Source organism: Sciurus vulgaris (genome assembly GCF_902686455.1).
Source record: "Sciurus vulgaris genome assembly, chromosome: 4".
NCBI lineage: Eukaryota > Metazoa > Chordata > Mammalia > Rodentia > Sciuridae > Sciurus > Sciurus vulgaris.
Window position 1 is genome coordinate 598,811 of NC_136464.1, and position 18,680 is coordinate 617,490.

At 61.4% G+C, this 18,680-nt stretch overlaps 2 protein-coding genes across 3 annotated transcripts in view; both read left to right on the plus strand.

Moving 5' to 3' along the window:
* The window catches only part of ADAM8 (ADAM metallopeptidase domain 8), a 125,303-nt gene extending 112,525 nt beyond the window's left edge, over window positions 1–12,778 (plus strand). The window contains exons 2-25 of one of the 2 annotated variants that reach the window (XM_079138731.1): window positions 1,021–1,086; window positions 1,873–1,976; window positions 3,032–3,108; window positions 3,220–3,298; window positions 3,373–3,449; window positions 3,778–3,967; window positions 4,204–4,266; window positions 4,343–4,411; window positions 4,710–4,876; window positions 5,014–5,095; window positions 5,360–5,508; window positions 5,586–5,763; window positions 6,029–6,118; window positions 6,205–6,394; window positions 6,478–6,559; window positions 6,787–6,952; window positions 7,258–7,335; window positions 7,640–7,724; window positions 8,221–8,335; window positions 8,952–9,120; window positions 9,546–9,608; window positions 9,861–9,911; window positions 11,755–11,832; window positions 12,478–12,778. In XM_079138731.1, coding sequence (XP_078994857.1) covers window positions 1,041–1,086; window positions 1,873–1,976; window positions 3,032–3,108; window positions 3,220–3,298; window positions 3,373–3,449; window positions 3,778–3,967; window positions 4,204–4,266; window positions 4,343–4,411; window positions 4,710–4,876; window positions 5,014–5,095; window positions 5,360–5,508; window positions 5,586–5,763; window positions 6,029–6,118; window positions 6,205–6,394; window positions 6,478–6,559; window positions 6,787–6,952; window positions 7,258–7,335; window positions 7,640–7,724; window positions 8,221–8,335; window positions 8,952–9,120; window positions 9,546–9,608; window positions 9,861–9,911; window positions 11,755–11,832; window positions 12,478–12,525 — 2,496 coding nt within the window. In that variant the 5' untranslated portion in view covers window positions 1,021–1,040 and the 3' untranslated portion in view covers window positions 12,526–12,778. Of the gene's footprint in view, window positions 1–939; window positions 1,087–1,872; window positions 1,977–3,031; window positions 3,109–3,219; window positions 3,299–3,372; window positions 3,450–3,777; window positions 3,968–4,203; window positions 4,267–4,342; window positions 4,412–4,709; window positions 4,877–5,013; window positions 5,096–5,359; window positions 5,509–5,585; window positions 5,764–6,028; window positions 6,119–6,204; window positions 6,395–6,477; window positions 6,560–6,786; window positions 6,953–7,257; window positions 7,336–7,639; window positions 7,725–8,220; window positions 8,336–8,951; window positions 9,121–9,545; window positions 9,609–9,860; window positions 9,912–11,754; window positions 11,833–12,477 lie in introns of those variants that run through there. The other variant, XM_079138730.1, reaches the window with a different exon arrangement.
* A 235-nt stretch (window positions 12,779–13,013) lies between these two features.
* On the plus strand, window positions 13,014–18,279 carry LOC306659288 (sperm flagellar protein 1-like). The gene is made up of 7 exons (XM_079136748.1): window positions 13,014–13,195; window positions 13,517–13,628; window positions 14,678–14,846; window positions 15,237–15,279; window positions 15,682–15,769; window positions 15,851–15,950; window positions 17,922–18,279. The coding sequence occupies exons 1-7, from the start codon at window positions 13,060–13,062 to the stop codon at window positions 18,057–18,059; spliced, it is 786 nt and encodes a 261-aa protein (XP_078992874.1). The 5' UTR covers window positions 13,014–13,059; the 3' UTR covers window positions 18,060–18,279.
* Window positions 18,280–18,680: the final 401 nt, after the last annotated feature.

Sequence of the window (18,680 nt, forward strand, 5' to 3'; positions counted from 1 at the left end):
CCAGCACAGACCCTTCAGCTCTACCCCAGGGAATATCCCAGGCCCCAACCTTTCTCGCCACGCCCCTCTAACCTTGGCCTGAAGTCCCTTGCCCTCCCCTGCCCCCAGCCAACTATGCCCATCTCTGTGTCTCCCTGTCTGGCTCCTGATCCTCCCCTGCATCTTGGAGGCTGAGCTGCTGGGCCCTGCTGAGGACCCCTCTGGTTGCCCCGACCAGAGTGGGTCTGGGGAGGCTGTGAGGTTGGCCCACACCTGCACCCTGGAGCCCGGGCCAAATGGGGGATGTTATTACAAAGGACTAACAGGGACCCACCTGGAGCAGCTGGGTGCCCTGTCACAGTGCAGGTGCTGCAGGCTCTGACTCGGGCATCCCTTCGCTACAGGGTAGAAACCAGGGCTACGTGGGGACCTTGGCCCAATGGGACCACATGGCAGGGCTGGGAATGACTCCAGAGGAGCAGCCTAGGCAGCCTCCATGCCTGCATCACCTGGGCTGGGACCCCCGCCCCTCTGGCTCCTCCCGGTGACGTCTCAGGGACCTGGAGCAGGGCACAGGGTTTGGGGAAGTGTTGCCTCCCACAGGGCTGGTTCTGTTCCACAGCAGGGCTTACTTCTCCCCAAAAGTCACAGGGTTCTCACACACAAGTCACTTCCCCTCAGAAAGTGGCCTCCTTGCTGCTGGACCCACGCAGGGCTCTGGCAGGACTTGGGGGGTGGGGCATCAGGTTCCCCCTAAGTACACGCAGGACTCAGAGCTGTAGGGGGCGGCGAGGTTCCGTTCACGCCCCACGTCCTTGTTAATTTGTGGACAATTATGGGGAGACCAGCGAGAGGTGAAGGGGTACCAGGAAGCCACGGGAAGGGGACTTGGTCCGCCAGCGGCCCTGGAGGCCCCCCCCCCCCCCCCCCCGTGCATGTGCCCCGCCCCGCTGCCGTGCAATTGGCCAGGCTGGTCCCCAGGCGGGGCGTGGAGGCTGGAGCCGCGGAGCGCGGTTCAGTCCTGCGAAGACCCTCCAGACCCACCAGACCCAGACGCCGCCATGGGGGGCCTCGGGCTCTGGCTGCTGTGTTCACTGTGGCCCCAGGGTGAGTGGGACGCGGATGGGCCCAAGGAGCCTGTCAGGGCACGGGTGGGGTGGCCTTCTGAGGGAGGCCAGGGCTCCAGCTGGGTCACCTGGCCTCCCTCAGGCTGGGTCCTAGGGGAAGGGGTCGCACAGTGGTCACTCCGAGAGGCCAGGGTGCGGCAGGGGCCAGAGGGAGGAACTCTGAGAAGTGAACTGTAGGAGAAGGTGGCGCCTGGAGTGTGCCACCTGAGCGCCCATCAGGACCACTGCCGGAGGAGCCAGGCGCCCGGGACCCCCCCGGGGCTGTGGGCGGCTGCTGGGAGCTCCCTGGTGAGGTGTGCCGCCTGAGCGCCCTGAGGGCCATCTTCCTGCTCCCTCTCTCTCCTGGAGGTTTGGGAGGTGGTCTCCGCCACCACCCAGGGCTGGTCCCGGGTCTGCAGCGGGACTTCAGGGAACTTCCAGGACATTAGGAGGCAAGCAGCCTGGGGTGGGGTGGCTGCTGTCGGCTGCGGTGTCCTGTTATTTGGGATCCTGTGAGGGTCGGAGCAAAGACCTGCCTCCAGGCCCTGTGTGCACTCGCCCGGGGCTGGGCTAGCAGGGTTTCTGGCTCTGCTCAGTGTGCCACTCAGCCTGCCTGCTCCCTGGAGGTCCTGAGGTCTTTTAGGCCTCGCCTGGGCAATGGGGCCAGACTTTCCCATCACTGGTCCCTGGGCCATTTGGTGATGGCCCCAAGGGAGGGTAGGCCTGCACCCGCCTGGAGGCCGCGGGGACAGGAGCTTCTGTGCCCGCTGACGGCTCTCTCCCACAGCGATGGCCCTCACCCCATCCTTGCCACCCGTGGATCAGTACGAGGTGGTGTGGCCCCAGCGCCTGCCTGGACCCCGCACCCGCCGAGCCCTGCCTTCCCACAGGGTGAGCCTGATGCCCCCGCCAGGCAGCCCCAGGCTGGCCTCTGCTTCCGGGCTTGACCGCGGTCCCTCCCGCCTGCCTCACCTTCTTCCTTCCTCCTGTCCACCCGTGGCAGAGCCTGGGCCTGCAGGTGGGCACCAGGTCACCGCTCTCCTCCAGCAGCCCTGCCAGCCTGGCCTGGAGGGTCCTCTGGCCCCACAAAAGGGCAGGGCGGCTTGTGCCGGCCCAGGCCACACCCCAGTTTCCCTTGGCAGGACTGATGACCCAGATTCCTCTTCAGAACAGAGGCAGGATGAGGGACCGCCGCAGGGTGCTGTGTGTGCCTGACACACCTCCCGGGGCTCTGGGCGGGGCTGGGATTTCCCGGGGCCGGGAACTGAGAAGGCCTCCTGGCCTGCCAGTCAGATTCCTGAAGCCCAGTGGGTGTATGTGCCTTCCTGTGCCCTCTGGTTCCTGTGCGGTCTGTGCTTGGGGCGTGCTTGAATGTGTGTTTCCTGCGAGGAAACCCTACCTGTCCTTGCCTCTGTGCCCCAGGAACCTGCCATGGACCCCCCCCTCCCCCCAGAGGCGTCTGCTGCCCTGGGACTCACCCTGCCCAGGGGCAGATGTGCACTGTCCAGAGGGTTGCAGGCTTAGCTTGTTGGATGTGGGGCGTGTAGGCAGCAAGGTCACTGAGTGCAGGGAGGAGGCTCCTGGGCTGCCACAGGTACCCACAGCCCTAAGTCCCAGGTGATGGCACAGTGGCCAGCTGGGGTGGCACGGGAAGGACCTATGCATCCTACCCCTGCCCTCACCCTCTCTGCTGTCCTGGTAGTAAGGGCTGCTCAGCAGGACGGCCACCCGGCTGCTTCCTCCAGGGAAAGGAGGCATCGGCCTTGCCATCTGGGACAGGTGGAGACCAGGCCGGGAGGGGGAGAGCCTCGTGTCTTTCTGGTTCCACCTATCCCTCCACTGTCTGATCTACTGAGCCTGATGGGCCTGAGAGCCACCTGGGGGCTCGTGGGCTGCCTGGAATGCTGGCCGAGGCCTGGAGGCCACTCAGCCTGACCCCCATCCAGGGCCTGTACCCTGAGAGTGTGAGCTATGTCCTTGGGGCCGGCGGACACACCTTCACCCTGCACCTGCGGAAGAACAGGTAAGCAGGAGGCTGACCCTTATGTTGGTGCCCTGGCCAGCAGCAGTGCAGGCTTCAGCACCTGCACCCCCCACACTAGAGGCCCAGGAAACTCCTGCAGTTTTTCTCCAGGGACCTGCTGGGCACGGACTACACAGAGACCTACTCAGCTGCCAATGGCTCTGAGGTGACAGAGCAGCGTCGTGGGCAGGTACAGTGTGGGCCACCTTTCTGGGGCCAGCAGGGCCATGGGAGCTGGACCCGTGACCTCTCACACTTCTGCAGGACCACTGCCTCTACCAGGGCCATGTGGAGGGTCACCAGGGCTCCGCTGCCAGCCTCAGCACCTGTGCTGGCCTCAGGTGTGTGCTCAGACCCTGGCAGGATGTCCCACTCTACAGAAGGATAAACCGAGGCAAAGAAGGAAGGGGTTTGGTGTTAGACTTAAGGCATGCCTCCTCTGCCATGTGCTTGGAATGTGCAAAGGCACTTGCTGGGCTCCTACGAGAAGTTTCCAGTCCTGCAAGCCCCCGGGACAGACCCGCTCCGCTTGCTCTCCCTCCTCCTGTGCCCCGGTGTCGCCCATGGAGTGTTAGTGGCTGTGGTGCAGGCCACAGCCCCGATCCTCCCAGATGGGCAGTCGGGGATGGGCTGGCGGAACCCACTTTTTCACTTGGCTCCCCTTCCCAGGGGCTTCTTTCGGGTGGGCTCTGCCATCCACCTGATCGAGCCCCTAGATGGAGGAGGTGAGGAAGGGCAGCATGCAGTGTACCAGGCCAGGCACCTGCAGCAGAAGGCCGGGACCTGTGGGGTCAGTGATGCCAGCCTGGACAACCTTCTGGGGCCTCGGGTCTCTGCAGCCTTCAGGCCTCAGCCCCGGGTAAGCAGCTTCATGCCCCTGCCTGGCTGGTCCTGCCATGGTCCCTTTGCTTGGGCCTGGGTGTTACTGTCTGCAGCCCAGGGCCATCCCCAAGCCCTGGCAGGTGGGTCTGGCTCAGACCCATAACTGTGCAGCTGGCTCCCTTCTGCTTGGAGCTACCTGATGGTCCTCCCAGTACTGGGCAGTGGCGGACTCGGGCAGGCTGTGGCAGGAAAAACTGACGACTTCTTCCCCAGAACTGGCCCCCGTCCCGAGATACCCGCTATGTGGAGCTGTATGTGGTCACAGACAGCAAAGAGGTGGGGGCACGGGGGCAGGTGGGCTGGGCGGGTTGGGACATGGTGCTGACCCAGCCTGAGGGTCTTGTGTCTCCAGTTCCAGCAGCTGGGGAGCAGAGAGGCCGTGCGCAGGCGGGTGCTAGAGGTGGTGAACCACGTGGACAAGGTGGGCTGCAGTCTCTGTAGGGCCCTGTGAGGCCTCCCAGCCTCCTGCAGGTCTTCCCGGACCCCTCAGCAACCAGGTCCATGAGGAGCCAGGTAGCAGGGGGTGGGGGGCAGCCACAGGGGGCCGGGCAGGAAAGGCAGCTGGGAGCAGGACTGGCTGACTCAAGGCTCCATGTGCTGAGCTTGGGACCTGGCCTCCATCTGTGCCCTGTCCCTCAGAACACATGGGAGAGTACTGACCACCTGACTCACTGCCTTCTACCAGCAAGGCCTGACCCAGGGATTCCTATCCTCTGCAGCTTTATCAGGAACTCAATTTCCGTGTGGTGTTGGTGGGTCTGGAGATCTGGAGCAGGGACAAGGTCCCCATCAGCCCCCATGCCAATGTCACCCTGGAGAACTTCCTCTCCTGGCGGGCACAGGACCTGATGGTGCGCCACCCCCATGACAATGTGCAGCTCATCACGTGAGTGTGCCTGTGCCCCCACCCCGCACAGCAGGGCCCTGGCTAGGCCAGGCCTCTAGGGCAGGCCCTCCAGGAAGAGCCATGAGGCATGAGGAGGTGGTGGGATGCTTCCAGGCCATCAACTCATGTGTTTTTAGGGGAGTCGACTTTACTGGGACCACCGTGGGACTGGCTCGGGTGTCTGCCCTGTGCTCCCAGGCCTCTGGGGCTGTGAACCAGGTGAAGGGAACCCCTGTCCAGGTTTACTGGAACTGGCCTGTGGGCTGGCCACCAGCACAGAGTCAGCTGGACACATGGAGGCATCATGCAGGTCCCTGGAGCTCGCCCAAGAAGCCTCTCCTGGGGATGGGTTCCTTGCCTGTTTCTCTGTGTTAAGGGGTGGTTGGTAGGAAGCAGCACCAAGCCCCAGGTGCTGCGGGTGAGGGGGGGAGGCCTGGGTGGATGGGTGAGGTGCTGCCCCAGTGAGCCCAGCCCTCTGCACAGGACCACAGCCAGAACCCCATTGGCGTGGCGTCCACCATGGCTCATGAGTTGGGCCACAACCTGGGTATGGACCACGACGAGAACGTCCAGGGCTGCTACTGCCCTGTGCCCCAGGAGGGTGGCGGCTGCATCATGGCGGCCAGTGTTGGGTGAGACTTGTGGGACATGGTAGGTGGGAAGGGGCAATGTGACAGTGGCCCCTGACTGCCATACCCTTTGCCTTCAGCTCCAAGTTCCCCAGGACGTTCAGCAGGTGCAGCAGGGCTGACCTGGAGATGTTCCTGGAGAAACCCCAGACGGGCTGTCTGGCCAATGCCCCTGACCCTGCCCGGCTGGTGGGTGGCCCCGTGTGTGGGAACCTGTTTGTGGAGCGTGGGGAGCAGTGCGACTGCGGTACCCCCCAGGTATGTCCTGCCCCACCCACCCTCTGCTCCTCAGCATCAGGGCTGTAGCCGCTATCCCTGGCTGACCACCCAAGCCAGAGGCCCTGTGGGCCACAACATACACAGCTGTTGGGTGTCCCGTGTCATTTCTGGTCTTTGACCCCCAACCACTTGTAAGGGAGTCCAAAGGAGAGTGGCCACCAGTTGCCCCTGGTGGTCAGTGGGGCCCGTCTCCCCGAAGCCAGCTCTGGCCCAGGATGTCGCTGCTCTTGCCGCTGTCTCTCAGGGTTGCCAGAACCACTGCTGTAATGCCACAACGTGCCAGCTGGCTGAGGGGGCCGAGTGTGCCCACGGCGCCTGCTGCCATGAGTGCAGGGTGAGCCCAGGGCACTGGGTGGAGGGCAGCCACTCCAAGGGCAGCAGCCCATAGGCATGTCCCATGGTGAGCCTCTCTGTGGCCAGGTGAAGCCAGCTGGTGAGCTGTGCCGCCCCCAGAAGGACCAGTGTGACCTGGAGGAGTTCTGCGATGGCCGGGGTCCGGCATGCCCAGAGGACGTCTTCCAGGAGAATGGCACGCCCTGCCCAGGGGGCTACTGCTTTGATGGGAGCTGCCCCACACTGGCCCAGCGGTGCCAGGAACTATGGGGGCCAGGTGAGGCATGTGGGCATGGGATGCAGGCCAGCATCTGGAGGTGGCCGTGGGCCTCGGCCAAGCTAACCTGCCCCAGTCCCCAGGTGCACAGGTTGCTGCAGACACCTGCTTCTCCTTCAGCATGTCTCCAGGCTGCAAAGGCAGGACCACCTCCAGCATGGGCAGGTGAGCATGAGGAGGCGGGGCTGCCCAGGCCCAGGACCCAGGATGTTCCAGAGGAGTCTGGCTCTGTGGGACTGGTGGCCTTCCAGGATCCCAGCTGGACCTCAGCATCATGGTGGAAGGGAGGGAGGAGTTTTGCCCCTCTCCTGAGTGCAGGGCCGTGAGCATGGGCACCATGCAGTGGACACCACACCCTGCAGCCAGGCTCCCGCCCTGCCCTCTGTCCACAGGGCCAACAGATGTGGCATCCTGTACTGTGCAGGAGGGCGGAAGCCCCCAGAGCGCAGCTCCTGTACACTCACCTCCTCCTCGCACACTTGCCAAGCTCTGCGAATGGACAGCGAGACCTCTGCCTACGAGCCTGTGCCTGTGGGCACCAGGTGTGAGGAGGGGAAGGTGAGCTGGGTAGTCAGACCCCGCGGGCAGCCCAGCAGGCGTCCCACAGGCCCTCCACCCTCGGTCCGCTGGCCCAGCGTGTGCGTGGTGCTCTCTGCACTTTTAGGTGAGGCTGAGGAGGATGGGGAGGCGAAGACGCCTGTTTCCAGTTCGCAGTCTGGAGCCCACAGCCCTGCAGAGCCCCCAGGACGCCAGAGGGTCTCCAGGGGACTTCAGGGTGTCAGCCGCCCCAGCCCTTTGATTTCGAGAATAGGGCTGGGGCGGTGGTCCAGACCAGCTGCCTAGGAGGCCCCTCTGCCTTCCAGATTTGCTGGGAAGGGCGCTGCCAAGACCTCCAGGTGTACAGATCCGAGAACTGCTCCGCCCAATGCCACAACCATGGGGTGCGTGTGGCCTGAAGGGACAGTGTGCCCCCTGCCTGTGCCCCAGAATGACAGAGCCACTGGTTGTGGCAGCTCTGGATGCAGGAGTGGGTCTCAGCCCAGCCCAGCCCAGCGCATCCATCAGCGGGAGATCTCAGCAGGCCCCTCCTGGGGCTGAGGCCGGGAGGGGTGACCTGGAACCAGGCCTCTGGTCATGCCCCCATGAGCCCAGGGTTGGCACACTGGGCAGGGTGCAGGACCCTCATGCTGCGGGCACTGCCTGCTGCCCCATGACTGCTGTCTCTGAGGCCCTTTGTCCCTGCAGGTGTGCAACCACAAGAGGCAGTGCCACTGCCATGCGGGCTGGGCCCCGCCCTACTGTGCACAGCTGCTGGCAGATGTGCATGCAGGTAGGGCCTTTAGAGCCGAGTCTGAGCACAGAGGACGCACCTGGTCCTCAGGGAGGGGGTATTTAGGGGATGATTCGCCTTCAACATCCAATTCTAAGCAACCAGGAGGGAACCTACGTCCCACCTCCTAGAGACAGTTGAGGTAGTGCCCAGCTCAGAGTAAAACCTGCCATCCTTAACCCAGGTGCTCAGGCCCCTCCTCAGCCTGGGAACCTGGGGTCAGCCACCCCCACAGCGTCTTCCTCTCCAATGGCCTCTGAGCATGTGGCTGTCCACAGCACCCTGGACTCAGGGGCTTGGCTAGGCCACACCTACAGCACTGTGGGCCCAGGACCCCACCCCGACCCCCTGCCAGGCCTTCCGATCTTTTGCTGGGAGCTGGGAACCGCGAGCCCTGGGGTCCAGGGCGTAGCCATGGTGGGCTGGGGAGGCTGAGGGCCTTCCCATCGGGCTGGCAGCTGTCCAGCCCTGACTGACATGAGCTTGTGTCCCCCAGCGTCTGGGAGCCTCCTGGTCAGTGTGCTGCTGCCCCTGGTGCTCCTGGTGGCTGTGGTAGCCTCCCTGGCAGGCATCATCACGTACCGCAAGGCCTGGAGCCGTGTCCCCAGGAGGTAAGAACTTGCTGGTTGCGACAGGTCTGTGTGTGGGAGGCGTGCTTCCGGGCCTGGTGCTATTGCGAAAGGGCCTCCACTGCTGTTTGAGGAAGAGGCTGCTTCTCGCACAGGCAGGGGACGGGGGTAGGGGAGGGGGGCGGGCACTGGGAACTGGGCTCCCGGGTAGCCAGCGGCCAGGGCTTAAGCCTAGGAGGTTCCTGGGATCCACCCACCTCAGGACCCTTCCTCTCAGTGGCTCCTGCAGGGTGGTCTGGGTAAGAGGTTGGTATGTGGTAGGTCCAGAGAGGAAAGATCAAGCCCCCACTCCCAAACCCGGCCATGAGCACCCCATTAGGACCCTGCTGTCCCTGGACTGGTACTGTGACTCCTGAGCCAGCGGCAGCCAGACAGGCTTGCCTGGGACCCCTGAGCACCTCCCCAGTGTGCTGGGCTCTGGGGACTGCCCATTTGGGATTGCCCTTGGTCTCTTTGTGTCTTATGGCTGTGACTGTGTGCCTTGCAGCCTGCATGGTCTGCCAGGCAGAGGGCCCCAGCCAGACTAGGCCTGGGAGCACAGCCAGGAGACCTGCGCCCTGGCAGGGCCATGACTGCTACCCCCTCTCTTCCTCTCCAGGAGCGTGGCACCCAAGACCGCCATGGGGCTCTCCAACCCCCTGTTCCAGGAGGCAGGCAGCAGCGGGCCACCCAAGGGCAGGGCTCCTGGGCCCCCAGAGCTGGCATCTACCACACACCCCAGACAGCCTGTCAGAGCCACTGTGGCCCCCAAGAGGCTGCCCCCTGCTGTAAGCATGTCCCCTGACAGCAGCCAGGCCCCTAGGCCCCCATCCTTCTGCCCCAGGGTGTGACCCACTGATGAGAAAGCCCTTTCATGTCAATCAACTCGTCTGTCCCTGTGTTGGCCTGGGGCCTAGAGCGGCTGCTGTGGTCACCTGTGGTGTGGGGCGGGGGTCCTGGAGTTCAGAGCTACCTTCTGGAGATCTGCATTTGGAGTCTGACCCTGAACTTCTGACTCAGGGTTCTCAGTCGCCCGTAGCTCTGGAACGTGGCCTGCGTGGGTGAGGGAGAGGGATGGCCATGTGTCCAGGCTCAGGTCCTGCTGGTTCAAGAGCTGGGGCAGACTCAGTCACACACAGAGGCTGTTTGCTTGGGGCCTTGATGGGCAGTGGCCAGACATCTGGGACCAGGCTCACAACTCTGTCCTCTGCAGCCTCCAGCCATGTCCAGTGCACCCTTTCCAGTCCCTGTCTACACCCAGCAGGCAGCAGACCAGGTGAGTGGCCTTGATTTGGGTGCCCAGGTGTTCGGGAAGTGTCCAAGCTGTCCCAGGAAGAGGGGGCCTGTGGCTACACTGGGGGACTGAGGCCCCAGGGAAGTCACTGCTACACAAGACAGGCGGGTGAGCTGGCCTAGGATGACGTGAAAACAAACCACAGGCTTAGCGAAGCCGTGGCGGCTGGGGTACACGGACCAGCCCTCTAGACAGGGCTGGTCAGTGGGGTCCTGACTCCTCTCTCCCCATCAGTTCAGACCTGCTCCGCCCACCAAGCCCCTTCCAAAGCAGAAACCCAAGCAGGTAAGAGGCTTCAGCCTGTGGGGGCCTTGCCAGCCCTCATGACACTTCCCTTGGGGATGCATGTTGGGGATCTGAAAGTGTGACTCAGTGGAGCCTTGCAAGCTGAGGTTGACTCTGGCTCCCCTGTGCCCTGAAGTGTCACCTGCCCCAAGGGGTACCCCTGGAGTCCCTCTCCCACTCCACGTCTCTCCCACTCCTAGTACTGTGGGAACAGGTGGGCCCTCGAGCACTCAGTCCTGGATGTCACTCTGTGACCATGGACTGGGCCACGCTTTCCTGTCCCTCCCACTGGGCAAACTCAAGCAGCAGGACTGACCCAGGCTTTCTTTCCTGGGGTCCAGCACAGTCCCTGCTGCATAGGCTGGCTGTCCACCTAGTGTTACTGGATGCCCTTCCAGGCAGGCCTCTGTCCACCTCTGGTGGGTCAGAGGGGGCTCATGGTGGGCAACTAGGGCTGGGAAGAGCCACAAAGTGGCAGGGCCCTATCAAGTTTCCTCACAGGTGACTTGTGTGGGGCCTGAAGGCAAACACCCTGCCCTGCCTTAGGGAATCATTTAATTTTATTTGCCAACAAATTTCAGACTCACGGAAATATCGCAGAGATAGCATAGTCCCTGCGTTCCCTCCACAGTCCTCTGGGTTAGCGTGGACGCAGCTGAGCTGCTTCTTCCTTCACGAGCAGGCAGTGCTTGGCCCACGTGGTGCTCCTGGGGCCCCAGTGGCTCCTGGTCCTCACTGTGCACTTTGCAAACATTCGTTCAGTTTCATCCCTTGATTTGGGTTTGTCTGCTCATCGTGAGTGGTCAGAGGTGATGCATTTGGGGCAGGAATAGCCAGGGAAGTGTCCTTTCCAGGCCTTGCCCCAGTGTTACCCCAGGCCTGGGCGCCTCATGTCTAGTCACAGGGATGTGACACATGGCTTGGCTGCATCTGCAGTTTCTCCCTCCAAGCTGTCTACGTGGTCAGTGAACACAGAAGAGAGGCCCTTGAGGACGCACGATCCTCTCCTCAAACTTGACCTCCAACAACTGTTACCATGGCGTTTGCTTACTAGTGGTTTTCTCTTTCCTTTTTGACTTTTTGTTTTGAACTAGTTTTAGATTTACATAACAGTTGCAAAAATAGTCCCAGGAGTCAGGCTCTGAGGCACAAGCACTCAGGAGGCCGAAGCAAGAGAATCTCGAGGCCGAGGCCAGCCTGGGCAACTTAGTGAGAGCCTGTATCAATAAAGTAAAAAGGGCTGGGAATGTAGCTCAGTGACAGAGTGCCCCTGGGTTCAATCCCCAGTCCTGGAGGAGGAAAAAGTCCTAGGAAGGATCTTGATGGGAAGAACAGGGATGGGAACGGGCAGAGAGCCTTCTGGGCAAAGACAAGGAAAAGCCAGGCCAGGAGGAAGGCCTGGGTGGTCTCCAGCCACACTGTGCCTGGCCTGAGGAGGGAAACGCTCCCCTCCTCCTGCGGTGCCTTCCACTGCTGCTAAACTACGGTGCTCATCCCCAGGCATCCCTTCCGCAGCCTCCCTGCCCTGGGAAAGGATGCGTGCTTTAGTAGTTAATTCTTGACTTTTGAACTCCAAAGACCCACATTATGGCAATTTAAGAACCTTTCAGGGATAAGGGGAGGGTGCAGGTGAGGCTACCAGTGGCCTGGGTGGTCTGCCAGGACAGGGAGCTACTCTGCACCAGGGCTTTAGCCGTCAGGTGGGGTGGCCATAGAGGGCATAGTGAAGACAGAAGCCTGCAGTCCAGCAGGAGCAGATCAGAGGTCCATGAGGAGTGAAGTATGGGTCAGGGCCTGGCCCAGGTAAGCAGCCCCTTCATCAGCTACATCTGCTCCCTCCCAGCCTGTCAAACCAACCTCTGCACCCCCATTGCCACCTGTCAAGCCCAGTGCTGGAGGGACCACACCTGGAATGCCTCAGGTGAGCCTCCCCTGCACACAGTTTGGGGTCCACCTGTGCCAGATGCAGAGAACTGCCCCACCTGACTTGCACTGCCCTGGAGTGTATGTGTGTGGCATGTTATCGTCTGGCAAACTGGTAATTATCTGGGAGAAAAAAAGGAAAAGTCATTAGCTTTGTTTTAATATCTGCTATATCAGTTGACAGAGGACTTTTCAGTGGCTGTCAATTTTGCCTTTTATTCCTACTACAATAAGCAAGTCTGCCCTCCAGATAAAGTATTAGCCATTAATACTGTGACCATCACTGCTGCTGTCATCGTATGCACAGCACAGACCTACTGCTGGGTGAACTAAGAATATACATTTGAAGAAATATGAAGGGAGCTGGGGACAGTGGTGCACTCTGTAGTCCCAGCAGCTCGGGAGGCTGAGGCAGGAGGATTCAAAGTTCAAAGCCATCCTCAGCAATTCAGCAAGGCCCTAAGCAACTCAGTGAGACCCTGTCCCTGAATAAAATAGAAAACGGGGCTGGGGACGTGGCTCAGTGTTGAACACCGCTGGGGTCAACCCCGGTCCCAAGGGGCGGGGGAGGAGTGCGAAAGGGAGCACCTGCGTGCCCTTCGTGGCACATGGTTTTACAAGCAACCTGTCTTTCTCCTGCAAGGGGGCCACGGGCCCTAAGGTCGCGCTGAAGACCCCGGTCCGGAGGTGACAAGGGCGCCCGCCCAGCGTCCAGCCACTGCACACTTCCGGAGAGAACGCCCGGAGGAGAGGCACTCGGGAACCGTGCGCTCGTCCCGGGCTGACCGCCTGGGCCCCCGCGGGCCTGGCTGGAGGCTCCGCTCCTCCGCGCGGACCCGGCCCGCCGGCCCTGCCGCCAGGAGCCAGCCCTCGCCCGGCGTCTGCAAGCGCCGGGGCCGACGGCGGCTCGGGCGTCCTAACAATAAAGAGTTGTATTTCGCCAACGGACTGCCGCTCCAGTTCTGGGGGCGGGAGGGCTCGCCACACAGGGCGCGCCGTCGGCCTTCCTGCCTCCCGGATTTTAACCACGCGTGCGGAGCGCAAAGGCGCCCACCGACCAGCAGGAGGGCCCGTCAGACGCAGGGCCCGCCCCTTCCGCCTCCGGGCCCCGCCCCAGCCATCCCGCGCCCCGCCCCTTCCGGCCCGTCTCCCGGCAACCTCCCCAGCCATCCCGCGCCCCGCCCCTTCCGGCCCGTCTCTCGGCAACGGCCCCAAGCCTTCGGCCATGCGAGGCTCCAGCAGGAGGTCTACCGCGGTGCCGCGGCCGCCGCCGGGCGCCCTCCGTGGCCTCTGTGCCTGGCTTGACCAGCTCCCGCTCAGCCGCCCCAAGCGCCACCTGGCCCGGGACTTCAGCGACGGCGGTGCGGGCGGAGGCGCTGTGGGGCGGTGTAGACGAGGGCTCCGGAGGGGTGGGGGCACCTCTGCGTGCAGCCCCGCGCTCCCTGGGGAAGGTGGGGTGGGGCCGGGCGCGACGCAGGCCTCCGCCTCTCCCTGGGTGCTCACTGGCCGAGCTCCCCCAGTGCTAGCACATGGTCCCTCCCCAATTCAAGTTCAGAAGCCCCAAGTTTCCAGGACAAGCTAGTGCCTGTCCTGCATGCACTCAGGAGGCCTCAGGGACAGTGGCAGCCAGGCATGAGCTGGACATGCCAGCTCACCTCCCCCTCCCCCCACCATCCCCTCAGTGCTGGTGGCCGAGATCGTGAAGCACTTCCACCCGCGCCTGGTGGACCTGCACAGCTACATCCCTGCCTGCAGCACTGACCAGAAGCTCAGCAACTGGAGCCTTCTCAACAGGCAAGGACTCCAGAGGATCTCCAAGGCTGGCCCTGGGGAGACAGCTCTCTCAGGCCCATCGGTGGTAGCCAACACACCACAGCCATTGATCCCATCCTGTTTGCACTGAGGGAGAAGGGGTGGGGGCTGGCAACAGGTTTCAACTGTGGGTGCCAGACCCTTTTCAGTGCCGGTTCGGTCCACAGATCCTCACCCTCAACCTAGGGCTCCAGGGCTCTCCCTGCCTGAGCAGCAGTGGGTCTGCTTCCCAAGCCATTCACTCATTAAGCCAAGGGACCCAGGCTCTGATCCAGAGCTGCAGACTGGCGGTGGAAAGTGCCTGCCTTCACAGAGCAGGGAGTCTCATGGTCAGCAGATGAATTGCAAAGCATAACCCAAGGGTCAGGTGTGGTAAGTGATGTAAAGAACAACCAGTCAGGGTGGGGCGGACATGTTGGAGGTGGGGGAACCAGGGAAGGCTCTGAGGAGATGAAAGTGTGTAAAGGAACAGGGGTGACACATGGGTGTGCAGAAGGGAGCTTCAGAGCCCTTAGGGCTGGCCCAGAGGTCTTGGGGGCCACATGAGGACCAGGCCTCAAGCTGAGGCAGGTTAGGGGTACTGCAGGGCTCAGGCCTGGGCTCATTCTGCTGGTGCTTGCATTTTGAAGGACTGGAGAGGAAAGGAGGCTGGGGAGTGAGAGCAGTGCCCTGACCCAGTGGGGAAAGGGGGCTGCTGTTGGTCAGCCCTTGTGTGTGAGAAGAGCTCAGGTTCCAGTTTCGAGGTAGGACAGTAGGACTTCTCAGAGCAGAGCAGCATCAGTCAGGAAGATGATACTTCTGCAGAGTCCTTGAAACACCTGGCCTGACAGCCTGGGGTGTCAAGTGTTCTCTGACCCCCCCTGATGGGGTATGGGCCACCTGCCAATGAAGTGGCCACTGGACCTCTGGTGGTCATTCAAGAAGGGGTCACACTCAGCCTCTTCCCTCCCAGGAAAACAGGTGCTGTGCTGTAGCTCAGTGCCTGGTCCCTTGGGGGCATTGCTCTAGGGTACACCTTGCTTCCGTTGCAGGAAAGTCTTCCGCAAGCTGTGCTTCTGTGTCTCTGAGGAGGACATCCGTAAAGTGGTCGCCAATGTGCCTGGGGCCATTGAGCCCATCCTGTGTGCACTGAGGGAGAAGGTGGAGGCCAGCACAGCTCAGGCAGGCTCATCTGGCGCAGCTCTGCATGTCTGCAGATTGGTACAGCCCACAAACATGTGGCTTCTGTTCCCATTCGCATGCCATCAGATAATCTGCTATAGGAGAATAAAGCCCACAAATAAATGGTGACAAAGCCCCCACTCACTACGACCCTATGGTCTGACTGAGGCAAACCTCACATGAGGCTGCTGTCCCCATCTAGCTCCCTTCCCTGAGTGCTGCTGTCCCTCATTCCTGCCCAGCCTGACCCATCTCTGTAGCAAAAACACCCTGTTCCTTAGGAGTCCACAGCCCCACCCACACCAGCCCAGTCCCTGCCTGTCCTATCCTACAGTTTGCTCGCTAACCCCACAGCCAGAGAGGTGACCGGGAACACAGGCAGGTGTGTTCCTCCTCTACCTTTCACCTCCAAACCTTTAAAATCTGCAGGATCCAGGGTTCTCCAGCATGAATACTGTCCACTCACAGGCAGGTAGGCTCCAAACCCCTGGTGCGAGCAAGTTTGACCTATCAGAGGCCCTCTTGTCCTCCTGTGAGGGGCATTACCACACTCCCAGAATGCCCGTAGCACTTGCTGGCTCACATCTGCAAAGGAGGGCCCAGCAGGCCTTGGAGAACAGTCTCACTGTGCGGGCACCTCAGATGGGCCCAGGCTCCATCAGCACCTGAGAGCAGGTCGCTAAGGGGAGTCCATGAACCATTCACTGTGTCTCCAATTGGGACACTCTTCAGAGTCACCCAGGACTGTGCAAGCCTGGCAGGGTGGCACCTGGATCTGTCTAACCCATATAGTCCCCTGTGTCCCACGCATGCATACAGGTGCACCCCCTCAGAGGCGGGGGACCTGAGCTGATGGTGTCTGTTTGTCACACAGGCCTGCTGAGCCCCACAGCTCCCACCAGTGTGAAGACCCTTCAGGATCAGAGGGCTCTGGAGAAGACGGGCACATGTGCTTGTGAATGGTGGGCCCCTGTCTCTCAAGCCCTCACAGCCCCCTCCCCTCACCTCGCCAGCTGGATTAAAGTGTGGTATCTGTCTTTCAGTCAGGACCCAGCTGAAGGGGCCTGGGAACACCTGTCCAGGGTTCAGCAGCTGCTGGAGGACAAGGAGCAGGCACTGGCCATTCTGCAGGAGACAGTCCAGGTACGGCCCAGCTGGGCACGCCTTTTGACCAGGCATTTTGAACTGCAGGACAGGGAAGCAGAGGAAACTGGCCTTCACTGTTAGCATCTTCAGTCCAGTCCTCAGCTGAGTTCTTGACACACTACCTCTGTCCCAGAACAGGGGTTAGCAGTGGGTGGAGCAGACAGAACCCTGGAAGGAAGAGCCATGTTTAATCTATTTAGAAAACAGTGTTTGGACTATTCCAGTCATACCCAGAAGCAGGTAAGAGTATGGTCCACCCCACCACCAGGTACTTACTGCAAGCCGTGCCAGCTTATCCATCCTGAGCCCATGTGTTGGGGCCACAGGCTGGGCACAGGCTCTGCCAGAAGTGTTGGGCCCAGGTCAAGGAGCAGAAGGTGCCTCCTTGCTGGGAAGCATATGGAGTGGGTGCTGACTAGAGTCTCCTGCTTGCTCCCACTCCAGCCTAAATGGGGCCTCTTCCTTCTCCCCGTCTCCCAGGGGGCACCATCCAGCTGGGTCGATGTGAGCACTTAGCGGTGTTCACCTATTTATCTTGTGCTTGGCTGGCTCTGAGGTGCTCACCTGGCTCTGCAGGCACACACCTGTCCCTCTGCTTTCTCATCAGGGGCTTCCTGGGTTCCTGTGTTCAGGAAGTCCCCTACCACTCCTACCTCTCCTCGACCTTGGCAGCACAGGGCCCATGACAGTGTAGGGGTGGGTGGGCAGGCCTGCTGGATGGGCCTCAGTGTTGCAGGGTGTCAGAAATTGCAACAATATCTCAATTCCTGAGAACCAAAATCTTGATGAGTAGGCTTCTTGAGAAAACAGGAAAGTGATATCATTGTGTGGCTTTGGATGTGCTGAATGCCAGCAGAGAGGAAGCAGTAAGGAGACATGAAGTCGCCACCTCTGAGGGCAGCTCACAGCCCTCGCTGTCTGCACTGCGGCTCTGGCCCGTGGGCTGTCCTTGTGAGTCATAAGCACTTCACGTTAGAAAACCCAGAGAGGAAATGGCTCGACCTGCCTTTAGGGCTGACATGATCATGGGCCGTTTGTCACGAAGACACATGCCTTGGGTCAGCGTCACCAGAGTCGTTGTGGGGCAGTTATGTGGTGGTGGGTGGCAGCCAGAGTGCCACCTGGCCCCCTGCAGCTCGTCACTGAGCTATGGTGTGGGCTGTGTGGAGCAGCCACACCTGCAGGCTCAAGGAAGGCCTGTCTCTGGTGGTCTGCCGAGAGGCTGCCCACTCCCCTGCCTCCCACCTCATGCTGCCTTTCCATACCCCTGACCTTGGTCTGGACACATGGTTTGGGGCAGGCCAGCCTTTTTTAATCACCTGGGCACATGGTGAATCCCATGCTTCTGGAGGAGGAAGATTTGGGATGTGGTCATCCTTGGGCATGGTGGCCACAGGCACCCCAACCTGACCTTCCTGTGGCCACCATGCCCAAGGCAGATGTTCTGCACCTTCGTTCAATTAACTCAAGGTTTTCTTGGGTTTCCAACTCTTAGAAGTAAACCCCAAGTAAACCATCTAATTGCAGTGTGTTCATTTGGTTAGCTGTTAACTCAGCAAAGATGCCCCAAGCACCTGCCAGGCCCTGGGCACTGAGCTCACATGGTGAGGGCCCGGGTGCTGCCCTACCTGTGTCCTGGCCCTTCTGCCTGTAGCTAGGGGCAGGCTGGGGGTGGGGCGGGCAGAGGAGCTGCAGGAATGAGTATAGGGATGGGAAGAGGAAAATTGTCCCTTCCCAGGGCCACCAACCCCAGGTTCCTCAGCCTCATTTCCCGTTCCTCCGGCCTGACATCCAGTCCTTCCCAGTTTCCCACGAGGACACTCTGCTCTGGGGCCTTGCAGGGCCACTGGCAGGACACTCATCCCCAGAGGCTGAACCATACACGTGGCCTGGCTCTGGACAGGCTGGAGGACAGACAGGCCTCTTGGGATGCACCTGACGTTCTCAGACCTGTCTGGGTTTTTGAAGATTTTGCAGATGAAGGTGGTAAAGCTGGAGCACCTGGTGCAGCTGAAGGACCGGCGGATCGCGGAGCTGACGAGACCTGGGCCTGAGGAGTGCTGCATGCCCCCTGGAGCCCCTCATCCTGAGTCAGCCAGACCCTGACCCTGAGCCACCTATAGCCTCCCAGGGCTCCTTCCATGCACCCCTGCACTGTCCAGCAGGCTCTTAGAGGGACATCTGCATAAGGCACAGTGTAGAAGCTGGAGTGGGGGTTGGAGTCCTGCTGGGGGTCACTTGGGGTCGTACCACCCGACAGATGACCTTGGACACAGCTAGAGGGGTTCCCTTGAGCCCACGTCTCATCACTGCATCTGTGAACATGTGAGGTTGTGCTGTGTGCGCTGTCTGGGCCTTGGGGTCGTTGCCCGAGGGGGTGGGAATCATGGTCAGCCACTTGGCCCTGGTGACAGCCATACCAGATTCTGAGAGAGTCCACTGAGAGGACCCTAGGAAGTCACACCACCTGTGCTGGGCTTTCCTGCTGAGAAGAAGGCTTGAGGCCCCGGAGAGTCCCCAAGAAAACGAGCTGCCCCCATCACCTGCTCTGCCTGGGAGACTGGGGGCCAGAGTCGGGGCGCAGAACCTGGGCCCACTGGCCTCTACAGGCCTCGTTGATCCTTGGCCTGCTTCCTCCTCACTTCTGGGGTAGCTTGTGTCGCAGGCCAAGGGCACTGTGTGGCCAAGGTGTGCCTGACGCTGGTCAGCTGCAACTGGCTGGCCTCT

Coding starts and splice junctions, on each gene's coding strand:
- LOC306659288 (XM_079136748.1), top strand. CDS start 13,060: ATGCGAGGCTCCAGCAGGAGGTCTACCGCGGTGCCGCGGCCGCCGCCG. Junction 13,629..14,677: donor AACTGGAGCCTTCTCAACAG/GCAAGGACTCCA, acceptor CTTCCGTTGCAG/GAAAGTCTTCCGCAAGCTGT. Junction 15,280..15,681: donor TACTGTCCACTCACAGGCAG/GTAGGCTCCAAA, acceptor TTTGTCACACAG/GCCTGCTGAGCCCCACAGCT.